The sequence below is a fragment of the Colletotrichum jinshuiense genome, chromosome 9, assembly GCF_051148585.1.
Source record: "Colletotrichum jinshuiense chromosome 9, complete sequence".
NCBI classification, from domain to species: Eukaryota; Fungi; Ascomycota; class Sordariomycetes; order Glomerellales; family Glomerellaceae; genus Colletotrichum; species Colletotrichum jinshuiense.
In genome coordinates, this window is record NC_139316.1 from 250,430 (window position 1) to 270,244 (window position 19,815).

Here is a 19,815-nt window from a genome sequence, read left to right on the forward strand (position 1 = left end):
GGTTATGTTCTGTCATTGAAGCTCTCCGAGTTGAATTTATGTGCTGTGAGCGTTCTCTTACAATTCATTCGTGTTAGTTCTAGTATATGGATAGAACCAATTCTTTACAATATTGAATGCAAAATCACACAGGTGTAAATGGACGGATATATCTATACTTGTGATCGTTGACCGTTTTAGTGATATTAATGTAGATGTATCGAGTACTATCGTGGCTATCTCAACCAGGGAGCTTCTCCCATCTCATGCCTACTACTCCGATGATTGAGATAACCGCTACAGCCATTGGCACACTGAAGGTTTCGCGAAGTGCCTTGTTGTATGCCTCGATGACAGCAGGTAGTAGATCAGCGGGGATCATGTCCTTAAGATTGGTTGCTCCCATGTCTGCAACCGTCTGTCCGTCAAGGCCGCCTGTACTTTGCAGATGCTTTGTTAGACCATTTGCAAAGACTGCATTGGCAACGGACATAAGGATAGCCGGACCAAGATTCTGGAACAACGTGACAGCCGCAGTCCCCGCGGGTATATCAGAGAGGACAAGCGTTGACTGAACACCCATCATAGGCTGCTGAGACCCCAACCCAACCCCAATCCCGGCAATGATGGGATAGGTGATCCACTTGCTCGGACCAGTTTCAATCTCAAAGGTCGTCATCAAACCAAGACCAATAGATGCCAGGACGGTAGCGATGAGCATAAAGGGGTTGTACCAGCCAGTAAAGGTGACCAGGTAACCGGCAGTAAGTGCAGCAAGAACTTCGCCGCCGACATAAGGGACAAGCTTGATGCCAGACTCTCTAGCCGACTCACTCTTGACAGCCTGAAACCAGATTGGCAACCAAATATCGGCTGTGTAATAGGCTGCGTCGATACATGCCGCATAGAAACAGGCGAACGCTACATTGCGCATCTTCATTAGGCGAGGAGGCAGTGCAGCTTTGTCTCCTTTCCATATCTGCACACCGATAAAACTGATAAGAAGAACGCCAAATACCACTAGAAGAGCTATCATGGGGCCGCTGTTCCACGCATACTCCGAACCACCCCATTGCAATGCCAAGAGCAGGCATATCATGCAGGCGAAAAAGATGGAGAGTCCAAGAACATCAAACTCCATAAGTTTCTGTTTGAGAGTCTTGTTCTTGTCCTGGTCAGGTTGGTTCGGAGGTCTGAAGCAGAAGAAGATCAAGGCGAGTGTCGCAACTCCTAACGGGATACTGATGTAGAAGGCCCAGCGCCAGGAGAGATGGCTGTCGGTTAAAGCCCCTGAGATGAGAGGCCCAATGATACCACCAACTCCAGAGAATGCGCCCAAAAATCCGGTGTAAGCCGCGCGTTGGCGAATGGGAACGGAATGAGCAAGAACCACCCAGGCACCAATAATGATGCCACTGCAGCCAATGCCGGTGATGGCTCTGCCGACAATGAAAACGATGGAGTTGGGTGCGCTTCCACAAATGACCAGGCCTATTTCTCTAAATGAGATGGCGACCATGAATGTCCACTTCAGTGAGAAGAGCTCGAAGCACTTCCCGTAAACCAGTTGGAATGAGCATAGCTTAGAAAATGTCAGTCAACTCGTAGAGACTTTTGGGAAAATGATTGCTTACGCTTAGCATGTACGCTGAGCCATACCACCCGACATGTTGTAGGGAATTGAACTGGTTCGTAATAGCGGGAATGGCGGTTGCAATGAGACTATTGATTAATGAGTAAGGTTGGCCAAACCGGGTTGGATTCATGGAAACCTACGTCATATCAAGGAACACAAGAAAGACGGCCATAGCGAGCCCAATGATAATCAAAAAAAGCCTGAGGCCTTTCGGATATTCCACATCGGCATCTTCTGCCTCGCCGGCTTCATTGGCTTCATTGGCTTCATTGAGTCCTTGGGCAGTTGCTAGAATACTGTCTTTTTTCTCGTCAACGAAAATTCCTACCCCCTCAGTCGTGGAGCCATTGTATGAGCTGTGGGAAGACGGCGGAAGGGCATCCTTTGAGTCGGAGTCGGCCACTGTCGCCGATACTGGTTTAGTAGACACCATGATGAGATTGATGGGTCAACTCTCGTGCGACAAAGCCCGACAAAAACAGGCTGGAAACTTGCAGTAGAAATATCAGGAAATCACAAACATCACCTAAAAATGTATCCAAAATGTATTTGGAATCGTTTGTCGAGACACTGTCATACGTAAGCCTTGTCAGACTGTTCTCTTGTCAGAAAGTGGACAAGAAAAAGATTTATCACGCTAACATGTGGCAAACATCCATCACGAAGGTCACAGTCACACCCTGGCAAGGTATGGGTTTCGTAGCCCCATCACATTTGGGTGGCACACCCAAGGCCCAGACCCCTGGGACCCCAGCACACGCTGCCTGATGATTGATGCAGGTAGGCTGAACTGGGTTGAAGCTGCCAACGGCATGAACCGGAGGGGCCAAACCTCAGCATTCGGCCTTACATCCTATTTGATGATTGAGGGGCTAATAAGTGACGGGCCATGATAGCCGGGCGTATCAATTGCTGGGATTCCGTTTGACTAGAAGAAGTCTGTGGTCCGAGTATAACGCTCCCCCGAAACGATAATAGCCTTGATGTTGTGTTCTTCGACACTATTGGCCTAGACATGAGATACCAAACTCTTAGCGTCAATCCTTACGACCCAAAGCTTGGTTTAACCCATCAGAGTGCAAAGGCCACTGCGAAAAAGGTATTCAACCTAGGTATTAGACTGCCATAATAGGAAGCTGCTTGTGAAGGGTTTCATCCTTCGACTGAGATTCTCAATAACGAAATCGGCCGAAAGCTGTCAGAATGATGTTGTGGGTCTTCAAGCGTAGGATCGGGATGCTAGGGTCAAAGAATGTGGCGTTCTTGTGACCTGCCAGAGGAGGATAAGAGCACTTCCAGACGATCCGCTTCTTGCTGCTCTCATCTCGGTTGACGAACCAGGGCCGGCTATAGCTCGTGTCCTGGAAATCCAGATACGCGGTCCATAGTAAGCAATTTGCAAAGAGCTACGGATACTCAAGCGCGCCCGCAAAGGAAATCTGACTAAGTGCTCTGTTGAAAAAGTGGGAAAAGCGGACGAAAGCTGACCCAACATGAAGTAATGATCCACTTTGGGGTGCATGCTGCACCTGCAACATACGATTGCCGAGGGATGGTATAAGGCTGCATGACTGTCTATTCGACAATCAGTATTGGGTCATATTTCCAATTGGATCACCACCCACACATAACTGATTGCTAAGAGACATATTTTCATTATTACTCAAAGTTTAATCGATTGTGAACAGAATCCAGAGTATCTGGGTGGATCGTAAAAATGGCACGCAATCGTAGACTAATCCAAGCCTCGCCCCTTTGCACCCTCTATCTTTACCCATTCTCACATCACCTCACCTGAGGATTATGGCCGGATTTGCCTGATGGGATCATCATCCTGACCCTTCCCCTGAAGCACGGCACAGGCTGTACACTTTAGTTGGTACTTGAGGGTGGTGCCCGGAAAGTCTGGATTGGTCTTCGATGCTCCGGATGTCTTCCCCGAATCACATTCCCTCAACCGGGCGTAAATCCATCTGCTAAGGATTGTACCTTTCAATATTATGAGACGCGCGTGAATCACTTTGATCCCAGTTTAATCTTAATACGAAGCTAGTTTTGTGCCCTTAGTGGATTTAGGAGGAGGGTCATCCGGTCATGATGGGTCCCTGGAAGCAGCGGCGAAACCGGCTCGCGATGGACGCGGTTGTGTCCCGACCTTGGATCAAGGCAGCCATTGCTCACCACCTTGAAGACAATGGCGAATTTGCCCCTTGCCGTGGCAAAGACGTATGAGGCTGCATCAGCCCGCCCAGAAAAGTTTTCATTCCCGAGATGCAGGCGGAGCTTGGATGTAGTGTACTTTTTATGTCCCTCAAGTACTACAATTGTACAGATTTCCTGGTTTTGAGGAAGCTATGGAGTAAAAAAAAGCGTTGTTTTAAAATATAAGACGTCGAATCTGTTCCATGATCCAAGACACTATTTTGTGAGCTTGGTGCCTCTTTATGTTTTCCGTTTATCAGAAAGGTCTCTGAGATACCTGCTCTGTTTCTGGCCCAATCTTCTCCATTGCTAGTATATCGCCGAAAACCACAATGGCATCTCCTACCCATTCTATTCTCCACCATCGCACCAAGTCAGCAGAGGTTCTTTTCTTCCATCATCACCAATTTCAAGACCTCAAGAGGCAAGCTCGTTGCTCGGCTTCTTCGATCGTTCGGCTTGCATGCGCAATAGCTCTGAAAATCTATTCTTCCAACGAGTCAGTAAACTTGGTATTCCAAGGGAAAGATAGAACGTGGCAACATTGGAGCAGAGATCTCCCGAGAGGCGACAGACTCTTGTCACTTCTCTCTGAGACCAACTATATCAATGCCGATTCACACAAACCTTCGGAAGAAACCGGATTACGATATGCTTTGTCCGTATCGGCTCTCGAAGATGATCTTCAGAACGAAGAAGACAGTCCCTCGCTACTCAAATTGAAAAACATATTCCCTGAGGTAAATTGTTCTCTATTTCTTTCTCGAACCACTTACTGACTGAGCATACCTAGGTCGAAGCACTCTTCACTGCATGTTGGGATCCCTTCACCAGAGGTATCTTATTGAGATGCGAGTACACGGCACAATTGTATTCAGACTGGCAAGCAAGGTGTATTTTATCCACATTTCGCCAGGTCCTTGAAAGCATCGCCTCGCAGTCACACTCACAGCTGGGAGACATTGAACTCCTAAATGAGCGCGACTATCAGCAATGTCTCGATTGGACCCAATGCATCCCTGAGCATATAGACATCCGTGTGCATGAGATGATTGACAGGCATGTCTCTGCGCTACCCCTGAACCCAGCTGTCGATGCTTGGGATGGACAGCTATCATATGCCGAGCTAGACGAGGCATCTACCAAAGTCGCCTTTCAGCTCTCTCAAGTAGGCGTCGGTCCCGATTCCACCGTTGCTCTTTTTTTCGACAAGAGTGTGTGGAATATTGTCGCTACAGTGGCAGTCCTCAAGGCCGGGGGTGCATTTGTTCCCCTGGATCCTTCTCAGCCTGACAGCCGAATCTCGAACATTCTAGGACAAGTCAAGGCAGTTGCAATCTTGTGTTCCAAGACTCATAGAGAGAGGCTTTTGTGCCTCTCAGATTCATTGATTGTTTTGGACGAGTTATGGGTTCAGTCTGCTCCCATTCCCTTGGTCCAAAGCTTTCCACCCGCGAGGCCTTGGAACTTAGCTTACATTATGTTCACCTCCGGAAGTACAGGAGAGCCAAAAGGGGTGATGATTGAACACTCTGCATTTGCAGCTAGTGTCGTTACTCACGGAAAGGCGACTGGTTTTAGTCGCAAGACCAGAGCTCTTCAGTATGCTCGTCACACCTTCGATGCTTCTGTCGCAGAAATCCTAACTACACTTGCCTTCGGTGGATGCGTGGTTGTCCCATCCGCAGAGGAACGACTCAATAACATCACCGCTGTTATTCAAGAGAAGAAAGTTAACTGGGCATTTTTCACCCCATCGGTTATTCGTTTGCTAGAGCCATTTGAGATGACAGGCTTGAAAACGATTGTTTTCGGTGGAGAAGCCGTTGGCCTAGACAACATTCAGCAATGGGCATCTGAGCGCAACCTTATCCACGCCTATGGCCCCACAGAGAACACCATTTTCTCGACTATGCAGCCAGTGCATCTTTCCTCAAAACCAGGCGCTATTGGACGAGGTGTTGGAACTCTTTGCTGGATCGCCGACCCCGAGGATCCCAATCGACTTTCGCCACTTGGGGCAATCGGCGAGCTTCTTCTCGAAAGCCCTCAGCTTGCGAGGGGGTATTTGAACTACGAGGAGAATGAGGGTCCAAATAAAGCATTTATCCGCGACCCTCCTTGGCTTGCCAAACATGGCCGCCGGGCCAGGTTGTACAAGACAGGAGATTTGTGTCGCTTCGATGAAAATGGTATCATTCACTACGAAGGACGTAAAGACACTCAACTTAAAATCTCTGGCCAACGGCTGGAAGCGTCCGAGGTCGAACATCACTTACGAGCGGCATTTGGCACTACGGACATTGTCGTGGATGTACTCACGCGGCCAACACAAGACCCCAAGCAGCAATCCAAAGTCCTCGTTGCTTTTGTCTGCCTTAAACGGTCCCCCGAAGAGGAAAATGTTAAGGGAAGCTGTGTTATGCCTCACCGGTACTTACCACTACAGGAAATGATTCCCAAGGTTGAAGCCGAAATTTGCAAATCTCTTCCATCGTGGATGCGTCCGTCAATTTACATTCCACTGTCCAACCTACCACTGAGCCCAAATGGCAAAACAGATGTCAAGAGGTTGCGTCGAGAAGCTGCTGCCCTCGCACCAGAACAGTTTTATTCGTTTGCTCAAGCTGAGCCGACAACGCAAGTGGAAGAAACAGAAAGGCTTCGATTGATGCGCGAACTCTGGGCCGGAGTGCTTGGAGTCCATGCCACTGCAATTACGGCTACCAGCAGTTTCTTCCGTCTTGGAGGAGATTCTCTCGCAGCTATTGGCCTGGTTACCGCCGCTCGAAAGGCTGGTTTGCAACTGAGCGTTGCTCAAGTTTTCAAAAGCCCCCTTTTGCGCGACCTCTGCCAGCTTCCAACCGAAACGAAAAGAGCTCCTGTCAACGTGCTCCCACTAGAGCTTCTAGGCGACAATGCAGCCCTTCTCAATGATATTGCAGACGAATGCTCCCTCAATACGGAAGATATTGAGGATGCATTCCCTTGCACTCCGTTGCAAGAAGGCCTTATGGCTTTGTCCGCCTCTACTGATAACTCCTACCTGGTACAATACATCCTGCATCTCCCCGCTGGGATTGATGTTTCAAGACTGAAGACGGCATGGAATACTGTAGCTCAAGCTCATGGAATTTTCCGCACTCGACTGGTTGACACAATTTCCTCTGGCATCCACCAGGTCGTCGTGCGAGAGGACCTGACCTGGAGCGAGAGCTTCAATCTTGAAGAATACCTTGAGATGGATTTGAAAAAACCTTCGAATTTCGGTGCACCATTGAACAGATTCGGCATAATCTATAACCCGAATGGAGATGCTTCTCGAATGGTATGGACGGTGCATCACGCTATTACCGACGGCCATGCGGTTGGCCTCACTTTGAAATCAGTTCACGAGGCCTTTGATGGAGCTTTGAAACCACTGGATGCCTCCTTCTCTTCATTCATCAAATACTTCAAAAACATGCACATGAAGTCTGCGTCGAGGTATTGGAGCTCGGTTTTTGAAGGTGGTGAATTCGAATCATTCCCAAAAAAGTCGTCAGCGGCTGTGTGCAGCGTTGGAAAACATAACTCGGCCTTTGCTCGTCGCAACGTGCCTTTTCCATCATCAAGCACAGGAGCAACGGCCACAACTATGTTGCGCGCCGCCTGGGCGCTGGTAATCAGCCGCTTCAGCAGTTCTGATGACGTTGTTTTTGGCGTTACTTCATCTGGGAGAAATGCCCCGTTCGATAATATCGAGTCTATCATTGGTCCTATCATCTCCACTGTCCCTCTGAGGGTCAAATGCGGTGGTAAGACCGTTCGTGACTTACTGGAAAGCATCCAGATGAGCACAATCAACATGATCCCATTCGAGCAGATGGGGATGCAAAACATTGCTCGTGTTGATGCGACCTGCCGAGCAGCTTGCGACTTTCAGAGCATGATGATCGTGCAGCCAGAGGCCGACATGATCGTAGAAGGTGGCCCGTTCATTGGCTTTGATAGACCTCAGGATCTTGACAAGTTCAGATCCCATGCCATCATGTTTGAGTGCAACCTCAGGCAGCATGATGTTTTTCTCAACGTTAATTACGACACTCAGTATCTTGAACCTTCCCAGATGGAACGTCTCCTGGACTACTTCGAGAGTGCTCTTGATTTTCTGGTTTCAAGCGAAGATCACTGCATTGACACCTTCTCTAGCCAACCGACAGCTGGAGATATTATCCAAATGAAGAAATGGAATCCGTTGACTCCTCAGATAGTTGAGGAATGCGTTCACCGCATCTTCGAAGAGCATTCCCGCACACAACCAAAGGCTCAAGCTGTCTTTGCCTGGGATGGCATTCTCACCTTTTCTGAGTTGGACAAGATGGCTTCTCAGCTAGCTCGAGTACTTTCGGAACATGGTGTGGTACCAGAGACGAAGGTGGCCTATTGCTTCGAAAAGTCTGTGTACACGCCTGTATCAATGCTCGCTATTCTCAAAGCCGGAGGTACGATGGTTCCCCTCGATCCGGCCCACCCACCAGAACGGAAAGAGTTCATCCTGCGGAACATTTCTGCAAATGTCGTTGTGGTATCTGCTGCAAATTCAGACATGTTTTCCGACCTGGGTGTTCACGTCGTCGTCGTCGACCAAAGTTTGTTTGTCAAACTTGCAGAACTTCAGGTTGCCCCCTTTTCCAGCAGAGACGTTCAACCACATAACGCTGCCACGGTTCTATTCACGTCTGGCAGCACAGGAGAGCCGAAGGGAGTTGTTCAGGAGCATTTTACCTTGTGTTCAGCAGCAGTTGCACATTCGGAGGGAATGCAAATGTTCAAGGACTCTCGGATTCTCCAGTTCTCTGCTCATGTTTTTGACGTCAGCATTATTGAGATTGTGAATTCCTTTGTTCTTGGGGCATGTATTTGCATTCCATCTGACGAAGAACGGATGAACGACCTGTCAAGTTTCATCTCAAGATCTCAGGCGGACTGGTCCTTTTTTACCCCTTCCTTCGCAAGAACCCTGGATCCAAGAGACCTGCCCAGTATGAAAACTGTCTGTATGGGTGGCGAGGCCATGACATTGGACAGTATTCAGAACTGGTCGGGGCATGTGCAGCTCATCAATGCTTACGGACCCTGTGAAGGCAGCGTCTGCACAACGGCCGATCTCAGTAACGGCCAATTCAAGTCAGATTCTATTGGTCGCGGAGCCAACTCTCTCATCTGGATCGTCGACCCCGACAATCACGACAGGTTATCACCCATTGGTAGCATCGGCGAAATTTTGATTGAAGGCCCGAGTATAGCCCGTGGATACCTTGGGGACCCAGACAAGACAAGCAAGTCGTTTATTGAAAATCCGGCATGGATCACTCATTTCGAAACAAGTAACACGACGAGGAGAATGTACAAGACGGGTGATCTTGGTATGCTGAACTCGGATGGCTCAATCTCATATCTCGGCCGAAAGGATGCACAAATAAAGCTTCGTGGACAGAGAGTCGAGCCTGGAGAGGTGGAGCATCAACTCATGAAGCTCCTACCAGCAGGCTCCGTCGTTGCAGTTGACGCAGTGTCACTTTCAGGTTCTTCAAATAAGTCGCTGGTTGCATTCATTCAGCTTGGAGGCCAGAAGTACGGCTTCGCAGAGCAGAGAAACATCGTCGAGGGACTTTTTGACAGTCTCAAGTTGCAGCTTGCCTCGATTATTCCTGCATACATGGTCCCGTCACACGTCTTCGCAGTTGAGCTCATTCCATTCACTCCAACCGGAAAGCTTGATCGTCGCGCACTCAAGGAACATGTATCAGCACTGGTTAGCGTTGAGACCCAAGTAGCCGCTGCTACCGAGGAGGAAGCTACCCACGTCGACCTACTTCGAGCTGACGAGCAAGTTGCTTTGAGCATTAGCAAAATGCTTGCCGACCTACTTTCAGGGGGTGACCATCAGCGAGCAAGCTCTTTACGCGAACACAATTTCAACCCATATTACGCTGGCATGGACTCTATTCAAGTCATCTCACTCTCAACATATGTTCGCAAGACTTACAATGTCAGCTTGCCGATCCAGAAGTACATGAATAGCGCAGCGACCATCAGAGACATTGCTCAGTTGATCATGGATGACCAGGAGAAGTCTCATCCAGAAGATGGAATCGATTTGCTTCGTGAGATAGAGTTCTATGACCAGAAACTCGCTACACTTCCACTGCCGAGGGCAGAGGATAGCCGTATAAGTATTCCTGAAATCGTTCTTCTGACGGGAGCAACTGGATTTCTTGGTAACCAACTGCTGGCCCAAATACTTCAACGACCGGAGACTCGTAAGGCGATTGCGCTAGTCAGAGGACAGAACGCTTCTCATGCCACTGAAAGACTTCTGTCTCTTGCCCGTGGTAGCAGTTGGTGGCGGGAAGAGTACGCTGCTCGCATCGAAGTCTGGCACGGCGACCTCTCCCTGCCACACCTTGGTCTTGGAACTGAGGAATGGTCGCGCCTTGACGGCACAAGCACTGGTGCCGACTTGATTGATGCAGTGGTGCACAATGGGGCAGTTGTGAACTGGATGGCAGACTACCAAGCCCTGTTGGCGGCCAACATCCTCTCCACTACTAACCTCCTTACCGCCCTGACACAAGCGACAGTTTCCCGGAGAGTGCGCCTTACGTACGTGTCTGGGGGCCATCTCTCAACTTCCCCAGACAATGTTCGGGATATTGCCCATGAGCTCAAGTCGTATCCTGCCTACAGCCAGACTAAATTTGTCGCCGAAATACTTGTGCTGCGATACGCCGAGAGACTTGCTCGAGAAGGTTATGGGCGTCTGGTCACAGTCGTGAAGCCAGGATTGATTATGGGTAGCTCTTCGGATGGTATCTCCAATACGGATGACTTCCTGTGGCGCGTGACTGCCAGTGCGTTGGAAATTGGTCTGTATGACAACGACGAGCGTGATCTTTGGATCGCCGCCGCAGGGGTAGATCTTGTTGCACGGGTCATTTTGGCGAGCTGCCTTGACCAAGCCGACGATCGAGATCACTGCGTTGTTAAGAAAATACTCAACGGCCTGACTATGGGGGAGTACTGGGACATCGTCATCCAAGAAACAGGGCGTCTGGCAAAGCCGTCCCAAACAGAGGCCTTCCTGCAGGCCCTTCGTGATGAGGTGGAAGCCAAAGGATCCACGCACAGACTGTGGCCTGTGTTGCATTTCCTCGAGGACACCAGAGGCAAACTCGGGCAGCCCCTGGGCGCGATGACAGCGGAAGACCAGCTCGAGGACCAAGAATTGGTGAGGACGGCGCTCAGGAAGAGTCTGCAATATCTTGTGGCAATTGGTTACATGAACTCGAGCAGAACGAGCAGTGTAGACGGCGATAGCTCGAGCGAGCCCACACTTTTGGTTCCTGGCTCGGTGGTATTTTCCAGAACACCGACTACGCCCGTTTGGGACCAAAGAACGGATTCGAAGCATTCGGGGTCCGGACACCACAACGGGGCCGACAAGTCCACAGTGTCAATTACCGTCACACCGCTAAGAATTTCAAGTCCATCGTCCGAGGTTATGGAGGTCAAATGAGGCACCGGAAGAAAATACTGGAAGAGGAATACATGGAAACGTGGGTATTTTTCATAATTCGAAATAGTTTATATTGATAAATTGCTTTTACATGTTAAAAGTCACTGGAACTTAAGCCAGAGGTCTACCAACGTAACAGTGAGAGTGCTTGAGCACGTTCGATAAGGGGGAAGGGAGGAAAATGACGCACGGTAGGAAATTCGAGGAGCCTTGTCTTCCGTGCATAAGACCTACTCTCCACCTGGCCCAGTTGATGCAACTTTGACGAGTGCAAATTTGAAGACGCCCCCACCCCCACATTGAGTGCTTCAAGGGTACAAAAGCCGGCGTTTTTGTGCTTGAAGGAAATATAGGTATATATATATATAACATTTAAGTACTATATAGAAGTTGAAAAATAGCATTGTTGCCCAGCGGACAGCTACAGACATATTAGACACACGCAGTCTTGTCAAAAAAAAAAAGTAATGACGGAGATTTTCTGTGCCTCCGCTGTTTGTTCGCGTGTCTGTCTGTGAGTATGTCTCCATCTAATCAAGATGCGTCAGATCAGGCCTAAAATAAGGTTTGAGAATCAAGGTACCGGAAGGTCATGGTGGACCAAGGGTAAAATGGCCTAGTGCAACCATGCTATCGGGAGAGGGTACCGGTAAATCCTTCCCCTTTCCCGGTAATACAGAAAGAAATAAGCATGCCTATTGTGGTTGTACACTACACGTGCAGTATACACTAGAAAGATCTAGTTCGTAATTTAATAGAGTTTGAGGACTACATGGCTTGTAGTGTGTTTTGTGTGCTGTCTTTAGCAGGGAATACCGTGGTAAATTTCGGTGTCGGTCAACTACAGGGACCCGACTCTGCTCAAATGCACACATTTTGGCCGAACTGAGTGGCTTTAAGGCCATGGGAGCGTGTACCATTCGTACATCACCGTAATTTAAAGCCATGTCTTGCCTATGATATTCGGGGACATAAGTGTGTTGCCGCTGGAGGCTGAGGTATAAGCCTTAGACTTTCTCCAGCTTCCAGTTCAGTTTGGTGGTTGTTCTCTCTTCAATGCCAATGCAGACATCGGAGTAGCTGTCCTAGTCATGTTTAGGTGTTGAATTCCCATCAAGGGGGTATTGAGCCACAGAGACCAAGGTAATGAAAGCTACACGTCAATGCAACGAACTGCTCTACGTCGTCAAGGATTAGATAGATTAGCGTAGTCCCATGCTAACGCAATAGAGCAGGGCATGCACTTCTTACTCCACGCATCTCCATGGGGCCAACATCAGTACGAAAAAATGCCCTGTTGATACCTTCGCCTCATGATTGTCTCAGATATTTCCACACGTTCCACTTAACGCCAATATCTACCTTCCAATCAGTCTCATTCTCCTAATTCAATGTCAAGAGCTTGGCCACCCAACCGTTTTCCTTCTTCGGCGTGGAGAGCAAGTACGTAAAACGCTGACATATCTAATCCCTGAGGATGTATAAATTGGCACGTTCCTTTTACGTGCCAATAGACCATAAAAGGATCCGTAAAGTGGGTGGCCATTTCTGTAGCGTGAGGTTTAGATGAAACCACATTAGAGAAAACGGATGGGGCCTTTACGAAACCGCCCTGTGGCCACAAATCAATTTACATTAAATCATACTTCCGGATACGGACTTGTAGAGTAATCCGTGTGCAGGGCAGATAATGGTCAGTGACCCCATATTAAACTGCCAAGATACTCACCATTTCGCGACAATTTGGTTCCTATTGGGATCTTTCCTCCTTGGCGGCTGGCGGCGAGAGTCATACTACCAATCCGCCAATCACTTACAACCGCCAATCTAACTGCGAACTTTGAAACTTCCCACGGCGATGCCTCAATGACAAGGTGCCTCTGATTTGGCGTGGGGTCGTGAGACAATCGTAGTGGAGATGCAACTGTATGGGGTTCGGCGATGGCTATACCCTGAATTTCCCGGGGAGAGGGAGAGAGCAAGGCCATCAGCTCATAGATAGTTGCTAAACAGTGACTACGGTTTGACTCTAGGTATAAGAAGGAGCTCGACAGCACGCCATATCCATTGGAATCCTCCTCATCTCATCAAGCTAATTCACCCCAAGTCTTCCGCTTTTATCTACAACACCAACTCCAAGCATCCTGAACTCCTTGACTCATCACAATCCGTCACCATGCAGCTTAGCATCATCGCCGTCCTTGCTGCCGTTTCGGCTGCCATCGCCGCCCCCAACCCCGTTCCTCAGGTCCAATGCGGCACTGCCCAGCTTAATGCGTGCATTTCTGCAGTATGTTGTATTTCTTTGCTATAATCCCATGGCCGTATCGGCCCCGTGGACATCTTGGGTATTGATACTGACAACATCGGATAGTGCGCAGCCCAGGGCAAAAACTACGACTGCTTCAACAACACCTGCTACTGCGGTTAAGCAACCTAGCCAGCTGGCATCGGATCGCGTTCACTTCTCTGTAGCATGTATCATTTGTAAAGAAAATACCAGGCGTATTGAAGTAGTCAAGTCGCCACATAAATGTACATACTTGCGTTTCTTACAAAATCAAACTGTCTCGTACCTGGGGAATTCGCCCTCGTTGCGAAAAGATTTCCCTTTAACCTCTGCCCTTTGCCCCCCTGAACCCCGCTACAGCTTGCTCTTTTCGGAAATGAGGGTGTAGGACTTGGGCAAAGACTCCAGCAAGTCCTTGTTGATGTCCCCGACTGTCTGAATCCCTGCCACATTCATCAGTATATCCAAATCCGCCAACAACCCTCTGAGCACATGCCTCACTCCGTGCTCCCCCATAATACTCAGACCCCAGATCCACAGCCTGCCAATAAACACAAACTTGGCCCCCAACGCCAGCGCCTTCACTATATCCGCCGCCCCCCTCACCCCGCTGTCGAAAGTGACCACAATCCTGTCCCCAACCCTCTCTGCAATCTTCTCCAGAGCATCCAAGCTCGCGACCGCCCCGTCAACCTGGCGCCCGGCATGGTTACTCACAACAATGCCCTCGAAGCCCAGGTCCGCCGCCTTCTCCGCGTCGTCGACCCTCTGTATGCCCTTAATCAGGAACGGCTTCCCACCGCTGATCCTCTGCCACTGCTCCCGGGCCCAGACGGCCTTGTCCCAGGACCACGCGCGACCATGCCATATGCCGTCGATCCACATCGCAGCCGCCCTCTCGGGTTCTTTCTGCGGGTCGATGCCCCTTTCGGCGAGGCGTTTCCGAAACACGGGGTCGCTTAAGCCCAGATCGGCACCAATGCCGCGGTAGAATGCATAATTGGACGTCGCGACGTCGTCGTGCCGCCAGCCCAGCTGCCAGGTATCCGTCGTGAGGATGCACGCCGTGAACCCGGACTCGTGGGCCCGCCTCAGGAGCGAGATTGTAAGCTCGTCGTCGTGGGGCATGTAAAGCTGGAAAAACCGCGGGCCCCGCGGGATCTTGGACGTGTCTGCGGATTGGTCCCCAATCGTCGACGCGTGGCCCGCATCGTTGGCTCGGGCTACGTCCTCGATGGGAAATGACCCGGCCGTCGAGAGGCTGTAGGGAATACCGAGCTCTCCGGCAACTTTGGCGACCGGGAGCTCGCCCTGGGGGTGATAGATCTTGTTGATGCCGATCGGAGCGATGCCAAAGGGTGCGGAAACCTCGTGTCCGAAGATCGTGGTCCGGGTTGAGCGCTCGTTGGTGTCGACTAGCTGGCGGGGGACAATCTTGTGCCGGAAAAAGGCCTGGCGGTTCGCGAGGTGGGTATGAGATAGACCCGCGTTCGACGATGCGTAGTACCTAGAATCCTGTCAACCGGTTCCGAATCTCTCAATGAATGCGGAAGGGGCACGATGATACATACCAGCCATTCTGGGTCAACTTCTGTTTGGCAAGCTCCTCAAGCTTGTCGGGGTCTAACATTGCGTCAGAGTCATGAATTACACAAGTGACTCAACTCAGAACTCACGGGTGTTGAATTGAGGGACTTCGCCGTCGTTCAACTTCCAAAAGTTCTCCCGCTGGTAGAGACCCCATGATGGTGTGTCACGCTCCTTGATGTGAGGGGATTCAGGGTCTGACATGATGGTTCGGCGAACGTGGCTATCGCTCTTGTACCGATGTAAGATAGTTATCCCGCAAGTAAACCTTGGCAAACCTCACAAAATTGGGGGCAATTCCTTTTAGAGTACCAAAGACGACATATATGTGCTTATTTGTTTCCCAGAGGATACGGCTGATGCCATCTAAAGTCAATGACCAGCGATCAGCATGGCTGTGACGTAACTAGTGGCTCATTGACCGAACTACGCAATAGTTTCCACTGAACCAGCCGTCTGTGCCGGGCCCGTTTCGATCTCACGTTTCCAGAGCCTCATTCCCACGATATTTCCGTGGTTCTATATTCAACAAGTACTCGATGATAAGGGGCCAACACAGATGGTAGTTTATAACAGAAGGCGAGCTTACTCCATACAAGGTATCTTGAAGCCCACTTCCAACCATCACAAAGGAAACTTTAACATATCGCACAGACATCAATATAGAAAAGGGTTAAAAGTGTAGCTACACAGCGTCTTTAATATGTTGTACAGGTGTGAAAGTTTTTTGTTTTTTTTTCAAATTGGATTGTACATCTCATTGGATAAGCTAGACTAGGGGATAAAGCGGCTATCGACGACAAATTCAAAAACGTCAAAACACTCTCAAGTCCTGAGACATTCTGATTTCGTGCACACATCCAAACGCGGAGGCAGTGACAGGAAATTTCCGAAGCCCAATCCATTAGAGACGAGAGTTGAGAACGAATTCTCCCGGAGCGTGGTAGGTGGGGACCTTCATCTCGAGTGCCTCGCCAGAGTATCCCAAGTCCTCGGCAACGAGCATGGCGGCCTTCTCGCCGATGAGGAGGGCGGTCGAATATCTGATCAGGGTTAGTAAAGTGAAATTTTCTTCTTTTGGTTTACAAGTCGCAACAGTCAGGGGAGTGCACATACGTGTTGCAGCCGACGTTGTCGGGGCAGATGCTGAGATCGGCGACCTTCAGGCCCTTGACGCCGTGGACGTTCAGGCGCTCGTCCAAGACACCGTGCTTGACGATGCTGTTGCCCTCCTTGGGGGCCATGGAGCAGGTCTAAGTAGAACGTCAGCCTTGTGTCCAGATGCACGTTTCGCACTCTTTTGCTTACTCCGAGACTGTGCCAGGTGGTCTCGACATGGCGCTTGACCCATTCCTCGACGGCCTTGATGTCCTCGTCGGAGTACTGGAGTTCCGTGCGGACGTTGGCGCGGTTGCTCGACAAGGTCTTCTTGATGTCGCACTTCTTCTCCGCCTCGTTGAGCGGCTGAGTCCAGCTGCCGTGCTGGATACCCGCAGTGAGGTTGCCGGGCAGAGCGTACTTGTTCGTGTTCTCCAGGTCGAGGTCCCTGGCGCGGGCGCCAGAGTCGTAGCTGAAGTATGGGTGCATGGCGGCGACCTCTCCGGCGTAGGCGTCCATGCGACGGGCCGTCTCGCGGGACTTGATGTAGCCCCAGACCATGGGGACCATGTCTCGCTCGTCGTTCATGAAGCCGGCGTCAAAGTCGGGCGCATCGTAGGGGTCGGCAGAGGTGATGTGGGTAGATCCACGAGAGAAGGGATACTCGAGGAAGTGGAACATGGTGAAGAAGTTGCCGGGGGGCCTGCGAGTCTTGTTAGCCGCGTTCACCGCAGCTTCTTGTGTCGTGGGGGGCACTCACATGACCATGTGGTCGCCGAACCAGCCGGCAATAACAGAGTAGTGCATCACCGGCTTGTCGGGCTTGTTCTCAAAGTACGACTTCCAGCCGTCCTTGAAATGAGGAGTAGGCCACCTCTCGAACTCCTTGAGTTCCTCTGGGGTCGGGCGGATCTTGACACCGGCCTCGATGCCGTTGGTGGCCAGAGGACCGGTGCCCTTGATGTTCCATTCGTCAAAGACGCCTAAAAGGAGTCAGCTAAGCAATTTTCTTTGGCTTATCCACAGCTCCGTCACTTACGCTTTTGGACCTCGGGGTCGCCACGAACAAAGTCGTCAAAGCTCTCGGTACCGGGCTTCGCACGGTAGGTGGAGAAGGTCAGGTAGTGATCTTGGAAGTTGAGACCGACACCGGGGAGGTCGACGATGGGCTCGACGCCAACTTTGCGAAGCTTCTCGGGGTTGCCTGTGCCGCTGTTAGCTAGAGTCATAGTTCACCAGGCCTTGTTGTACTGACCGATTCCAGAGCGCTGGAGGATAAGAGGAGACGAAAGGGTTCCGCCAGACACAACAATCTGCTTGCGGGCTCTGAAGATGCGCCCCTTGAGCTCGTTGGGGTGCAATGGCTTGCTCGGACTGACATCAAAGTTAGGACGAGGGCTTCTGTGGTGTTTATCCGTGTGAGACTCACATCGTGCGCACTCCGACGGCGCGGCCATTCTCAATGATGACTTTGTCCACCTTGGTATTGCAGGCAAGGTAGAGGTTGGAGTGCTTAGCTCGGGTAGAGTGAATGTAAGCGTGCGCACTGTCACTGCGGCGGCCCGTCTGTAACCAAATTTGTTAGTCCCTGGGTTGGGGTATATATGCCCATGATAAGATATCCTCACGTCTCGGTTGATCCACTTGAGCCAATGCTCAGCTCCGTGTCCAGTTGAAAGATCCTGCAAGTCATCCACGACAGGGATGCCCTGGGATTCGGCAGCACGGAGGAAGTCATCCTTGATTGGGTACGTGCTGAGAAACAACGATTAGTTTCAGAAACCTCCACTATAAGTCCCCCTCTGCGTAGCATAGAGCTGTGAACTTACTAGTTTCCAAACGAAACCTTAATAGGGCCTTCGTAGCCGTGGGTGTCCCTGATCACATGGTTAGTCAACGGAGTTTTGGGGTTTGGTGTTTGGTGTTTGGGGGTTTGTTGGGCATTGCTCACCTGTTGTGGGAAGCCCGCTGATATGTCTCATGCTTCTTCATGAGAGGCAGAAGCTCCTTTGTAGACCAGCCCTTGGCCTGGAAGTCATCGTAATCGGAAGCAGAAGCACGAGTGTACATCTGTGTGCTGGATTAGTTCGGTTCCTCTCTCAAGAGTGCCTGAAGGTGACTCACCATGAAGTTGATTGAAGAGCCTCCGCCCAAGATGTTGGCACACGGCACAATGGCCGATCGCCCAGAGAGATGTTTCGACGGCCTGGACTCGTAGAATGTGGCAGTCTTTGAGTCCAGCTTCATGTTGCGGGGGTAAATGCCCGGCCGGAACACCCATGGGTTGTTGAGGTTGCTCTCGCCTCCCTCGATGAGGAGGACCTTGAGGTTGTGGTCCAAGTTGGCAAGTCTGTGAGGCATTAGGGTTTTTCTAGAAGCGCTGATATCTGAACAGATGAGACTAACCGTCCAGCCACAACACATCCGCAACTACCTCCTCCACAGACAATAATGTCAAACTCATCTGGAAGTGCTCCACTCATGGTGACGATGGTTATTGTGAAAGCGAAAACTAAATCTTCAAGTGATCGAGAATAGATAATAGTTGTCAAAGCGGCATGAACACCGTGCCAGGTCAACTGCAACACTACTAATACGCTGGAGAAGATGAGGACATTTATACGAACTCGAACCCGTCGGGACGGTCATTAAATAGACGGGAGAAGCTATGCCCAAGACATCCGTGCTGATACCCCGCCGCTTGGTAGGATTGTTCTCGACCCCGACTTTACTCCAGACCCTCCAGGATCTCAAACCAAGATCCGGCAGGGAGGGAGAGGATGAGGGGGAACCATGGACTATCCTTCCAGGATTTCCGAGTCTCGCGATCTGATTTGGTCCAAAGCATGCAGAGTCCGTGTCATCCGGTGTTGCTGGGTTGCAGCCTATCACCGACGCGCGTCTGTGAAGTGTATCAGCCAAAGCCAATGCATGGCATGGCAGCATGGCTATGCTCCGATCAACATGCCTTCTAGCTTCCCCGCACTCGCAAAGCAGGCAGGAAGAGCAGCTTCATGCGGTCCATTGAGACGCCGCAGCGCATATTGGCCCAGATAATGGACAAAGAATCACTGCCGATGCTCCCCAACTGTGTGCATGCAGACAGACATCCGCCTGCCCGAGAATAGGACGGCTTTGCTCCAACGCGTCCAACGTCAACGCGGGGGCGATCGAGGGAGGATGGCAGAGTAGTCCAGGCCCAACCTGCCAAGAATTCGAGGAGGCCCAATGCGAAGTCCCCTAACAAGTTGAGCCGCACCACAAACCCTGACCCCAACAACGCGGTGTCCATTTTTGGAGCTCCAGCTGTGTCTCATGCTGAGCTCTAAGCATAGCTTGGCCGGAGCTCACTCCTGCCCCCCGCGCAACACGCGCCAGGCATTTGGCTACATCCGACATTCCCGCTTGGACTCGACTGGGCATTATCCGGGGATAGGTTGACTGCCGCACCCCCGCGTTCTG

The 19,815-nt window shown here is 50.6% G+C and overlaps 4 protein-coding genes across 4 annotated transcripts; 1 reads left to right on the top strand and 3 right to left on the bottom strand.

Moving 5' to 3' along the window:
• Window positions 1-220: 220 nt before the first annotated feature.
• Window positions 221-2,048, bottom strand: EsH8_IX_000070 (MDR family MFS transporter; the record flags this gene model as incomplete). The annotated part of the gene is made up of 3 exons (XM_083266406.1): window positions 221-1,561; window positions 1,614-1,701; window positions 1,756-2,048. The coding sequence occupies 3 exons, from the start codon at window positions 2,046-2,048 to the stop codon at window positions 221-223; spliced, it is 1,722 nt and encodes a 573-aa protein (XP_083129971.1).
• A 3,249-nt stretch (window positions 2,049-5,297) lies between these two features.
• On the top strand, window positions 5,298-13,809 carry EsH8_IX_000071 (uncharacterized protein; the record flags this gene model as incomplete). Its single annotated transcript, XM_083266407.1, has 3 exons — window positions 5,298-11,216; window positions 13,486-13,668; window positions 13,753-13,809. 3 exons carry the CDS (start codon window positions 5,298-5,300, stop codon window positions 13,807-13,809), a joined length of 6,159 nt encoding a protein of 2,052 aa, XP_083129972.1.
• A 213-nt stretch (window positions 13,810-14,022) lies between these two features.
• EsH8_IX_000072 (FMN-dependent dehydrogenase) lies at window positions 14,023-15,459 on the bottom strand (the record flags this gene model as incomplete). Its single annotated transcript, XM_083266408.1, has 3 exons — window positions 14,023-15,175; window positions 15,240-15,291; window positions 15,345-15,459. The coding sequence occupies 3 exons, from the start codon at window positions 15,457-15,459 to the stop codon at window positions 14,023-14,025; spliced, it is 1,320 nt and encodes a 439-aa protein (XP_083129973.1).
• Window positions 15,460-16,159: 700 nt separating this feature from the next.
• Window positions 16,160-18,836, bottom strand: EsH8_IX_000073 (GMC oxidoreductase-domain-containing protein; the record flags this gene model as incomplete). Its single annotated transcript, XM_083266409.1, has 12 exons — window positions 16,160-16,298; window positions 16,372-16,508; window positions 16,564-17,056; window positions 17,114-17,336; window positions 17,393-17,557; window positions 17,609-17,727; window positions 17,783-17,919; window positions 17,982-18,108; window positions 18,183-18,230; window positions 18,305-18,423; window positions 18,478-18,703; window positions 18,760-18,836. 12 exons carry the CDS (start codon window positions 18,834-18,836, stop codon window positions 16,160-16,162), a joined length of 2,010 nt encoding a protein of 669 aa, XP_083129974.1.
• Window positions 18,837-19,815: the final 979 nt, after the last annotated feature.